The following is a 12,959-nucleotide window of genomic DNA, read 5'->3' as shown; positions in this document are numbered from 1 at the left end:
TTTTTAATTAACTAGATTGATTTATTGTTTAATGTAATGTATTTTTAATTAAATATGTAGAAATTTCTTGGTTATTTTAAATATATTGTTATAAAAGTGGTATCAATTCATAATACTTTTTTGAAGTTCTTCTAACACTTAATAACAATAAGTAGGATTAATTAACTTAAAAGATAACAACCATAATGAAAAAAAAAACATAAAAAACTTGAAACTTAAGATGACATAAGAAGTTCAAATCTAATGATTCTACTCGTTGTCATATTGTTCCCACAAATGTTCAACCAAATCTTCTTGTAGTTGAGAGCTAGTTGCTCTATCCCTGATTCGATTATGAGTTTGAAGAAAATCATGTAGTTCTGGTATTTCACCATGTGACACTGATATAAAGGAATTGACTTCACGTTCATGGTCTAATCCAAGGTTCATTGCTCCTTCATCCTCAATAATCATATTATGCATTATTATGCAAGCTTTCATAATATTTGCAAGCTTTTTTTCATCCCAGTATCGAACAGGTCCACGTACAATTGTAAAACGAGATTGGAGCACCCCAAATGCCCGCTCCACATCCTTTCTTGCAGACTTTTGCTTACTTGCAAAATATTTTCTCTTTGCTCCTAATGGCCTTGGGATTGTCTTAACAAAGGTTGACCAATTAGGATAAATCTCATCTGCTAAATAGTATCCCATTATATATTCATGCTCATTAATTGTATAATTGACAGGAGCAGTTCGACCTTCAGCAAGTGCAGCGAAGATAGGTGACCGATCAAGAACATTAATATCATTTAATGATCCAGGCATTCCAAAAAAGGCATGCCATATCCAAAGATCTTGTGAAGCCACCGCCTCTAGAATTATAGTTGGTTCACGACAATGACCAGTATACATCCCATGCCATGCAATTGGGCATTTCTCTCATTTCCAATGCATACAGTCAATGCTCCCTAACATCCCTGGAAATCCACATTGCTCTCCAATTGATAATAATCGACAAATATCGGCCTCGTTTGGTGCCCTTAGATACCAATCACCAAAAACTTCTACGATTGCTTTGACGAAAGCTCTAAGACTTTCTATCGCAGTGGTTTCTCCAATTCGAAGATATTCATCAGTAAGATCTACAGGAATACCATATGCAAGTATTCTGTGAGCTGCAGTTACCTTTTGAAGGCAAGATAAACCAAGAACACCAAGAGCATCTGTCCTTTGTTTGAAATATGGATTATGAGCTTCCACTGCATTTGCGATCTAAAGAAAAAGACGACGACTCATCCTAAATCTTCTTCGAAATTGACTTTCAGTGAATTTAGGATTTTCAGCAAAATAATCATTATATAACCTTAACTCACCTTCCTTTCTATTACAATTGATAATATTGTGACCAAGAATAGAGCCACGATACCCTGTTCTCCGCCCTTGATTATTCGATTCTTCTTCAGCAACCACAGCGGTAGCAACTTGAAAAACGAACACAGGAGTGTCATCATCAAAATCAAAAGCATCATAAAAATTAAAATTAGAATGATTCATGATAAATTTTAATGAAATATAATAAAGATTGGAGAGAAGAAAATGATGAGAAAAAATGTTAAGGTATATGAGAATATTTATAGATTGATTATTTTTTTAAATTTTGAAATCTTAGAATGTTGGCGGTTAATTTTTGCCCATTTGAAATTTTAAAATTTAAAATGTTGGCGGTCATTTTTTCAAAGTTTGAATTTTTTTTAAAAAAATTGAAAATCAAAATTTAAAATGTTGGCGGTTTTTTTCAAAGTTTGAATTTGAATTTACTTTTAAAAAATAAATTTTTAACAGTAACATATAAAACTGAAAATTAAAAATATTCATATAAATAAATTTTAAATTATATCTTTTAACTTTCATATTACTTCATTAATTTTATATTACTTTTATAAATTACTCATATTAATTATATAATTAATAACATCATAATTATATTATATATAAAATATCTAAATTAGTTATATAATTATATTAATAACATCATGATTTAACATGAAATATATTAAAATATAATTGGCTTTTCTAAATAGCTTTTTACCATTGGAATGCACATAATAAAAAAAAAGCTATATTTACACTATTCAAAAAGTCATTTTATCCATTTGGCTCTTTAATATAGCATTTCCCTATTGGAGATGCTCTTATAATTATCATAAAATTTTCCTCAGAGTCCTTACTCTATTTCACCCTCCTAGCATGGTTATGCGCAAGTTTGTACCGGCATTCAACCTTCCTTGCGCAAGTGTCATGCAATAATTTATTTGAAATTTCCTCCAATTTTAGAAATAATATCACTCAAGATTACAAAATTCCCTCCTTCCAATAATTATCTTACCTGATCAGGAAATTCACATGATTTATCGCTATTTAATATTTCACGTATCGATTTATTTCTTTATCTCACTTGACATTTAAATTAATCACTTGAAAATGTTCATTCTGATTCACCAACAATTTTCTCTCTAGTTTATCATTTTTCAATTAATACTTACCCTATTAAGTCTGGATTTATCGAGTTTACACCGGGGGGTTTACAGTTTAATGCTCAGGCCGTTAACATCCTTGGGTTAATTTTCAAGTTATCCTGGCATTTTATTTAATATTTTTCCTTATCAAGTCTTTTCTATCAAATTTTCATAATGTTTCTCAATCATCTTATTTATGATTTACTGGGACTTTACACTTGAAGTGTGAACACACACAAAAAATTAGTGGTTCTGTGAAATCAGTATCACAGCCATCAATGACCGAGTTAACCACTTTCAAGGCTTTGTCGGAGCAACTCTTATGTCATTATCATTAAAGACCACCTGATCTTAATAGAGAGGGTGCTTACCTTTCATTTGGATTTAACTTTGCTCAATTTGAAGGTTTGTAGCTCCTCACTTATTCGTTTGAAAGTGTCAACCCGATCAGCCTAGAATCTGGAAATGCAGTGATGACTGATCGGGGATAAGATGTTATTGAGTTCATTGAAGAAAATAGGATGTAATTGTTTGATAGGAGTAACTGGTCTTTGTAGAGGGGGTGTTTCCTAATTGAATCATGGTGGTTATAACTCTATAAGTGGTCGGAAACGTCACATTCATTCGCTTAAAAGTGTCAACTCTATCAGCCAAAATTGTCAAAAAAGAAGCTAAACAGTGGTTGAACGACGCATCATCTAGGTTAAACCCTAGAACTCAGGATTTTTAATTTGGGATCTAACATATTTCATTTTAATTCCTATTTTTCCAATTGCTTTTAATTGCACCTGTAATTACCCCCAAACTCTTAATTTCATGCAATTTCACCCATGTCAAAATCAATCATCAACCTCAAATTTTAGCGCCATTTTCATATTTGTCATTGGTTTTCAATTTGTGCACTTAGACCTTTAATTGACCATCAAATTTTTAATTTTTTTTTAAATTTGACTCCTGATTTGGTCAATTTTAGCCCCTACAATCATGCACCTTTTTTCAGTTTGGTCCTTAATTTTGGATTTCTTCAGTCAAGTCCTTAATTGCCCATAAAACTTCAATATTTATGCAATTAAGCATCTGATTTGACCAAATTAACTCTTTGAAATTGCAATTCGACCCCTAGACCTTAATTTCTTCCAATATAAGCCTAAATTGACTTTAAAAATTAATTTTTCTTGCAATTAAGTCATTTTAAAATTCTCATTGAGTCCTTACCTATCCAAATTTATATTTCTTTACCTCAAATAAAAAAAAAATCATCAATGAAGCCTTTTGTCAATCATAATTAGGCTGCCAATTCTATACATTTTCATCCTCTAACTTTTTCACTTGCCACTTTGGTCCTTCACCACCAACTTGGGCAACTTCTAGGCTTTTCTAATGTATATCCTCTTATATTTTAGATTTTTATTCAATTTTGTTTCTCTTTTCTTTTCTTGTTTTTTTTATAGGGTCAAAAATATGTAACAACAGGTATCACTTTGTTTTTCTAAAATTGTTAGTGTTTTGTGTGTACTAGTTTTGCCAAATTTTGCTTTACGCTTCTCTCATTTTTCTTTTAGGGTTGTTCATGTTTTTGTCAATAGTGTTAATTTTGGGTATGTTATGTTACTATAGATGATAATAAGCATAAAGCTCTTTTCTATTACTTTGTTGGAAAAAAAAAATAGGTCCAACATCAAAGCCTTGGGTTCTCTAATTGAATGGAGGTTTGCAGCTACTCATCTTGCTTTGTATTTAAGGCCACATAAATAAATCAACTGACAAATATGTTATGTTTGCCAAAGTTTTCATTTTTTTATTTGAAAATTCGAGATGCCATTGATGTTCCATATCTGTATTTTCTAGGGTCATGTTGTTCTTCTTTAAGAGTAGGATCATTCTCTAAAAATGGACCTTTTAGATGAAATAGGAGAGTTCTAATTAGGAATGAGCATAGCTGGAATGGAGGTACCAAGTCTAATTGTGTGACAACCCAACTGTTAAACACATTTTTCAATTGACCTTGTTGAAAATTAATAGTAACCTAATTTTTATTATATTTCTATCAAAATTCCAATAGAGTTTCCTTTGAAATAGACATTCCAAATTATCAATAAATTTTTGTTTCACAAGCAAAATCCTCAATCAATGTTTCCATTTCCTTGACTAATATCTCCTAGATCATTGCCACATTAACATGTTCCTAGCAAATTAATTACTTCACAATTTGTCAACATCGCAATATAAATTCTTTTTTTATATATATATTACCCAACCACACCACATAATCATAAGAATATATTGTTATATAATAGTTCAACATTAATAACAAAAGACATTTAATCCACTAAACACTTAATTCATATATATTTACAATATTGGGCTGGACTTGTTCTAGCCCAGTCTATGATAATTAGTCTAGGTCAATCGACCAGAACAGACCACATTAAGGTGTAGTCAGATGTCAGGTGATTATTTTCGTGTAAGTTTTTTCCAATTTGGTCGAGAAATAAAGCATTAAATGTCTTCGGAAGATGGCCACTCAAGCAACTTTTGAGCTAAAATTTGAAGCAGAAGAAGATGAACAATCCACTCAAAAGGCATTGTTTTGGCCAATTTCATTTTAGTCCTTCAATTTGTGATCTATTCTCAATTACACCCCTGATTGGCTTCAAACTTTTAATTTTGTGCAATTGTACCCTTGACAAACTTCAATTTAAGACCCAGATAGCGACTTCTTCATTTTGGTCTTTGGGATTTCTTCAATTTAGCCCCTAATTGACTATTAAAAAAATTCTTCAATTTCACCCCTGATTTCAACCGATTGGGTCTCTAGAGTTCGGCGCCTTTTGTAAGATGGTCATTGGTTCCAAATTTCTTCAATTTAGCCCTTAATTGACTCCAAAACTTTGTTTTTCTTGCAATTTTACCCCTGATTTCAATCAATTAACTTGATAAAAAATTAAATTTGATCTCCTAAAATTCTAATCTTCTTAATTAAGCCCAAATTGGAATCCAAAACTTATTTTTTTCACCAATTAAGCTTAATTTTTAAGCAAATTCGTCCAATAATCATTTAATTTGACCTTGAATCTAGATTGTTTCTCCAATTTTGGGTAAAATATGGTACATCTAGGCTTCAAAATTACAACTTGATTTTTTCTTGTTGTTGCCAAAACGCCAGCCTTCTTGCTATTATTATTATTATTATATTTTGGAAGAAAGAAAAAGGTGAATATGAGGAATAACCCAGAAATGGGTTATGCCAGTTGCTCCCCCTCTTTACAATGCTTAAGATAGAAAGTCTCGTCAGAGACTTTAGATAGTAAGCTTTGTAAAGAAGAAAAAGAGGTGAGAGATAACGAACTCACCAGATCAAGAAATGGTTAGTCCTTCTAGGAGTGTTTGAAGTGATGGCTCAAAAATGCACTCAAAGAAAAAAGAGATAGGGCTAGAAAGCATAGTATCCGAAAGACAGGGGCTAGAAAACGCACTCGAAGGATAATGAGATGGGTTTGTAAAGGAAAAGATAATCTTTGTGAAAGATTTTTTTTAAGTGGTATGGTTGTACTAGGCAACCTGCTTGTTGGTGGAATTCATAGATTTTGAAATAGTCAAATTGTCATGGGTGACCCACCCAGATGAAAAATATAAAGGTTTTCACAATGGTCTTATTGTAATGGGCGACCTACCTAGATAAAAAATACAGAGGTTTTTCAAAAGTGGTCTCATTGTAATGGGTGATCTACCCAGGTGGAAAGTGCAAAGATTTTCAAAGTGATCTTATTGTAATGGGTCATTGTAATGGGTGATCTACCCAGGTGGAAAGTGCAGAGATTTTCAAAGTGGTCTTATTATAATGGGCAACATGCCCAAGTGGAAAAATGTAAAGATTTTTTTTTTCAAAATGGTGAAAAATACAAAGATTTTTCAAGGTGTTCTTGTTGTAATGTGTGACCTAACTAGGTGAAAAATGCAATGATTTTTCAAAAATAGTCATTATAATAGGCAACCTGTCAGGTGAAAAATTCAAAGATTTTTCAAAAATGGTCTCATTATAATGGGGGACCTGCCAAGGTGAAAAATACAAAGATTTTTCTTAAATGGTTTCATTGTAATAGGTGACCTACCCAGATTAAAAATGCAAAGATTTTCAAAGTGGTCTTCTAGTAAAAGGTGACCTGCCCAGGTGAAAAATGCAAAGATTTTTTGGGTGGTAAAAAATGTGAATTTTTCAAGGCGATGAAAAATATGAATGATTTTTCAAAGTGGTCTTATTATAATGGGCAACCTGTCCAAGAGGAAAAATACAAAGATTTTTTAAGTGGTGAAAAATGCGACTTACCTGGCAAAAGGATTTGGTCAGAGATGCCTTGTAATATCCTACATCGGTGGGTAAGGACTTGAGGGAGGGCCTTATATGAGCATGCTTACCTTGACTAGTAAGACGCGTTTTGGGGCCATGCATAGCTTTCAAGAACAAATCTGTGAAGTTCGTGGGCCAAAACGGACAATATCTTACTAGTGGGGTAGGGTGTTACATGCCTTGAAGGGACAGCATTATAGGACTTGAAGGCGTACTATTTAGAAGATGAGAGCTCAAATGAGCACTTAAAGGGAAAAATGATAGGGCTTGAAGGCACACTTAAAAGAAAAGGATAGGGCTTGAAGGCTTACTATCTAAGAGATAGGGACTCAAAGGCATACTCAAGAAGAGATATGATATAGAGATAGGGCTAGCACACTATCTGAAAAGCAAGGGCTAGAAAGCACACTCGAAAGGAAAAGATGAGATAGGGCTAGAAAGCGCATTATATGAAAAGTGAGGGCTTAAAGGTGTGTTCGAAAGGAAGTAGGGTTAGAAAACACATTACTTAGGAGATGATGGCTCAAAGGCGCTCTCAAAAGGAGGTAGAGTTAGAAAACACACTACTCGAGAGACGAGGGCTCAAAGGCACACTCTGAAGAAAGAAGATAGGGCTTGAAGAAGCACTATCTAATAAAATAGGGTTTAAAGGCGCACTTGAAAGGAGGTAAGGTTAAAAAATACATTACTCGAGAGACAAGAGCTCAAAGGCGCACTCAAAAGGAAAAAGATAGGGTTTGAAGGTGCCTTATCTGAAGGAGGAGGGCTTAATGACGTACTCAAAAAGAGATATGTTATAGAGATAGAGCTAGCACACTATCTTTGACATGAGGGCTTAAAGACGCACTCAAAAAAAGGTAGGGTTAGAAAACACACTACCTGGAAGATAAGGGCCTAGAGGTGTGCTCAAAAGAGATTTGCTGATGAGACATTGGTTTGTCAAATATCAAAGTAATGCATTATGATCAATATGTATGTATACTTACTTGAGAAATATAGGTTCCCTTCCTTCATTAACTTTCCTCATCTTGAAAGTTTTAAGTCTCTGTAGTAAGCTTTGATGGCTTTTTCGCTCTTGCTTACTCAAGTCACATCTTATGATCTTGACCTCTAGGAAGGACATGACATCAATATGCTTACAAACCTTTATTTCAAAAGTAGTCAGCTCTGCCCTACATTTTCTGTTTCATAAAAAAGGAATCATAGAGCCAGCACTATTATGTGTTTTTTAGATTGCCCCCAGCCTGATCATGTTCAATTCAAGTTTTATATGGGGAAAAGGCTATGTGAAAAAAGATTTGGTTATTTATAAAGATGTTTTCATGGAGAATTTTTTGGAATTTCAAAGTTATTCCAAACACAAAAACCATTTTGACATCGGTTTAAAGAAAACTCATTTTGAAGAAATTCAAGTGATTCTTGTGGACAAGTCTTCATAAGTGTTGAAAATTTTTGTTTTGCTTTTGGTGAAAATATAAAGTGACATTTTATCGGTCAAAAGGTGAAAGCTTCAATTTGATAGTTTCGAAGAACCATTTTTCAAAACGTTCATTTTATTTGTATAAATAATAAAGCTTGTTTCGCTTGAGAAAGCATTGCCTACCATTCCAGATTGCTTGCCTTTGATCAGAAAGGGCTTCATGGGGCACGTAACATAGGCTTTGGCTTTTGGCTATAAAGAAAAGGAATATTTGTAGGCTCAAAAGGTGTTTAAGAGACTTCAAGACTAAGAATCAATAGTAATTGTTTCTAGACCTTTTTGTCCTTTGAATTGATTTGAAGACCTTGTAAAATGGTCCATTATGTCCCCTAGTGTTGGTTTGGGCTTTTCTCTTTGTTTTTTCTTCATTTGGTTTTGAGCATCATCATATTAGTTATTTTTGGTAGTATACTTAAATCTTTTGGATCCTTTAGGTTCTATCAAGCCCTCCCCAGCTTTATTTTGACACTTTTAATCATTAAAGATTTTTTGTATATTTCTCACACTTACCCTTTAGTGTGGGATGTGATCTTAGCCCAGGTTATTTTTCATAAGAAAAACATATCAGGTTCAAAAGGGGATTGCAAAAGGTATATTTTAGCCTTTTGAAAGGATTATCAAAGATGACATTTCCTCATTTCAAACGCATGCACTTAGGATCGGTAAGCCTGGCTTTCTCCCATACGAATATGCAAAATGGTTTCTCATTATTCATTCAATTAAAACTTAGCTTTGAAGTCAACTTATGATGTTTAGGTTATTCTTCAGGTTTTTTCTTTTTTTCTTAGGTGATCACTTGAATTTCCAAAACTCGTCTATTTAAAACAAACATCAATTTGATTTTTGTTTTGTACTAAAACTTTGATTTCCTAAAAATCCTTGTGAAAACATGAGATCATGCATAGTTTTTGGAGAAAAAGGGAAATACACCAAAGAATTCTTGGTACAATGGTTGAGATTTGTACTAAATCCGCTTGCCTATTATCACTAACCGCTTTAGTGAGATTTGAAAAGGTATTTTCATGCCCTGATTCACCTTTTCCTTGATATTCCTTATTTCTGTATCCCCCTGTTGAGCTTCTAGGACATTGTCTTGAAGTACAGATCGGATTTTAATCTAAGCTAACAGTGATCCCTCAAGCCCTACATTTAGTTGTAAACCCATTTCTTCAATTCTACTAAATTTGTTTGTTCCCTAACCTCTACATCATTTACCACCGTCTTTCCTTTTTGGCTAAAAGAATCTACTACTACATTAGTCTTACTAGGATTATAGTCAATCACACAATCATAGTCCTTTATCAACTCTACTCATCTTCTTTGTCGCATATTTAAGACATCAAATACTTCAAACTCTTATGTTTAGTAAAGATTTGGACCTGCGGCCCGTATAGATAATGCCTTCATACCCATAGGGCAAACACCATCGCTACAAGTTCTAGATCATGTACTAGATAATTTACCTCATATAGCTTTAGCTACCTTGAGGCATAAGCGATTACTCATCCATGTTGCATCAATACACATCCCAAACCTTTCTTAAAAGCATCATTATACACAACAAATCCTTCTGTCCCCGAAGGAAAGGCCAACACTAGAGCAGAAGTGAGTCTTTTCTTCAATTCTTGGAAGCTCTCCTCATATTCTTTCGACCAAACAAACCTTACTTTTTTACAGGTTAACTTGGTCAAGGATGATGCTATTGTAGAAAAACCCTCAATAAATCTCCTATAATATCCCGCGAGACCCAAAAAACTCTGGATTTTTGTCATATTGGTAGGTCTTTCCCATTTCAAAACAGCGTCCACTTTTCTTTGATCCACAAACATTCTTTCTGTTGTGATAAAATGCCTCAAAAATACTTATTTTAGCCAAAACTCATATTTTTCCAGTTTCGCATATAGTTTATTCTCCCTTAAAATTTGTTATACATTCCTCAGATGTTGCTCATGTTCCATATAAGAGCTAGAATACATTAATATGTCATAGATAAATACTACCATATATTGTCATTCATCTACAGCCACATCCTGCAAAGAATCATCAATAATGATGTGCATCATGGGAATTATAATCCATCTTGTAAGGCTAAAACTAATGTGCAAGAGGATTCAGATGGTCCAATGACAAGAGCGAGAGCGAAACAACTACAAAGGGCCTTGACGAGTCAAATTGGAATGATTGAAGCTGCGTCAGAGTTAAAAATTAGCAATCAGTTTGAAATTGGTTCAAGGATGTTTATTTGCCTACAATTGGAACTTGGAGATGAGAAAAGCCCTTAATTGTTCTTTTGATGCTGGGCTACTCGAATTTGGGTTGATATGCAAATAAGTGAAGGAATTGATGCTGTTTATGGTCAGAACAGCAAATGAATTTGAACCCGAATTTGAAGTCATCCATTGCATGTGAAAACAAGACTAATCAAGGTGGATTTCAAGTTCAGAACGTGTTCTTTCTAGATTGTCAAACCATGATTGTATTGGACTTTTGTGTAAGAAGATATGGTTGTTTTAAATTTGGTCTGTTTGTGTTAGAAAGGTCAAAAAACGTGTGCTAGTTAATTTGTCTAGGTTAGTTTGTCAAAGTCTGTTTTTTGGGCTTGACTTCTGCCATGTTGAATTATTCCTAACTTTGGAGGGATGTTCCAATTATAAATATAGTATCAGAATATGTAATAAAGAACTTTTGGCCAAGATTTGAAACTTAATTCACAGAATTAAGAGTTGTTCTTCCAAATTGATTTTGTGAAGAACCCTACCTGACTTATCACTCTTCAATCACAAAGAGTGTGGCGTCGAAATCCTAGATTGATCTTTGTGGCGTCCAGATCGACTTATCAAAGTATCATTCTAGTCTATCCTCCATCTTATTTACCTTGAAATCACTATAATCCAGCCTAAACACCAAAAGAAAGACAACACAACCAGACCCATCCTTCATCCATTTTTGTCAGATTCATTGTTGCCGATTTTTGAATCATTCACGGCACATCAAATAACATGCACTATATTCGAAGGAGCACGAGGCACAGTGTAAGGGGGCAGGTACTGCTTGACCAACTTCAGTGAGTTTGGCTTTCTTACGGCCAAGGACTTTAGCCCAACTATCAACCACAGCTGTCACTTCAGCACACATAGTGTAAACCCCCGATTATAATTTTTCTGGGTTATTAAATTATGAGAAATTTAACAAATAGTAAAATGGGTTAAATTAAATTAAAGAAACCTAAATCAAGATAAAAATTGTGAAATAAATGAAATGAAAGTGAATATAGTACTAAATTGTTGAAAAGAAAAACATTTGTGGGAACAAAATGAATACATAAGACCAAGAGAGGTCAATATTCAAATAACAGAAGGTTATGAGTGTACAAAAGATAAAAAGGGATGGGGATAAATGTGCAATTAACAAGATGATAGCACTATAAATATCATTCTATTTTTCTCTTGGAGTGACTAGCAATAGCAAGAGAAAGTTTAGAGAGGGGCTGGAGAGAAGACATATTGATTGCATAAACTCCGACAGCTATAACTCCACCTTCCACCGTTGGATCAGAACAATATTTATATATGATATTCTCCTCCATGTCGTGTACAGTTTCACCGGAGGGATATTCTATATCAGTCCCCATTTGAGAGATATCATGGAGGCCAATTTCTAGGAAAATACACTTCTGGACAGTCTTCGTCGCCGACTGTTTTCTCCTCCGGCTACCGTCGGATCGGGCTATAATTTGGATACATTGTTCTAACTGATTCTTTCTAGATTCTGAATGGTGGAGATCATAAACAAACACTCGGTATAGAAGTTATGCTTCTCGCACAGTAGGACTGCAAGTTTGAGGTCAGTTTGGTAAAACCTATATTTCTGGAAATTTCACCATTTGATGAAGTTGATATTTGGATATGTTATACTCATAATAATGCATTATAACTTGACCATATGGATTGTTTGGAATATTATTTGTTTTTTATTTATGGTTGATTGAAAATGTTGTCAAAATTGGTTTTGTGTGAATTTAATGAAATTAGCATGAAAATAGTGAAGGAACTCTTGGTTCCTTAAAGCCATGCTTTCGGTCAATTATGCATTAAAGGTGGAAGATTGAAATAAATAAGATAAATTGGCTCTTAAAAATATTTTTTTTGACACTCTTAAACAGTATGTGATATGGCTAGGGGTTGAGATAGAAGAAAAAAAGTTAAATTGTGAATGTTGTGTGTAAATGGAAAGGTTGATGAATCTGGACAGATTCGACTCCTGACTTTTAGAGAGAATTCGAGTAGGAGGATGAGTGAATTAGAATCAAGTTTCTTCATAGTAATTGTAGTCTTGGATGTTAGCTAACTAAGGAAGTTGGTCTTGCTCAATTTGGAGCTGTAGAACTCCAATTATGGGTTACCAACTGAGACTGGGCCATCACTGACTCTGTAAGGCAGTAGGACTAGGTTCTACTTTCTTCATAGAACTTGTAGCCTCGTGTCTTAGCTTTCCAACGAGACCAATCTCACCTGAAATGGAGTTCTATAACTCTAGATGTAGTTAAAAATTTGAGGAGAGGTCGGACAGTAATAATTCGATATCAAGACAGTAACAGTCTAATGTTTCTTGATGATCAATTTTGACTATCTTA

At 33.8% G+C, this 12,959-nt stretch overlaps 1 protein-coding gene across 1 annotated transcript; it reads right to left on the bottom strand.

The window, feature by feature from the left end:
- Positions 1-249: 249 nt before the first annotated feature.
- Positions 250-11,461, bottom strand: LOC127904012 (uncharacterized). Its single transcript, XM_052445414.1, has 5 exons — positions 11,356-11,461; positions 1,356-1,463; positions 1,009-1,241; positions 529-918; positions 250-441 (listed from the first exon to the last, which is right to left on the bottom strand). Exons 1-5 carry the CDS (start codon positions 11,459-11,461, stop codon positions 250-252), a joined length of 1,029 nt encoding a protein of 342 aa, XP_052301374.1.
- Positions 11,462-12,959: the final 1,498 nt, after the last annotated feature.

Source organism: Populus trichocarpa, chromosome 11 (genome assembly GCF_000002775.5).
Source record: "Populus trichocarpa isolate Nisqually-1 chromosome 11, P.trichocarpa_v4.1, whole genome shotgun sequence".
NCBI classification, from domain to species: Eukaryota; Viridiplantae; Streptophyta; class Magnoliopsida; order Malpighiales; family Salicaceae; genus Populus; species Populus trichocarpa.
This window is presented reverse-complemented; position numbering and strand designations above follow the sequence as displayed.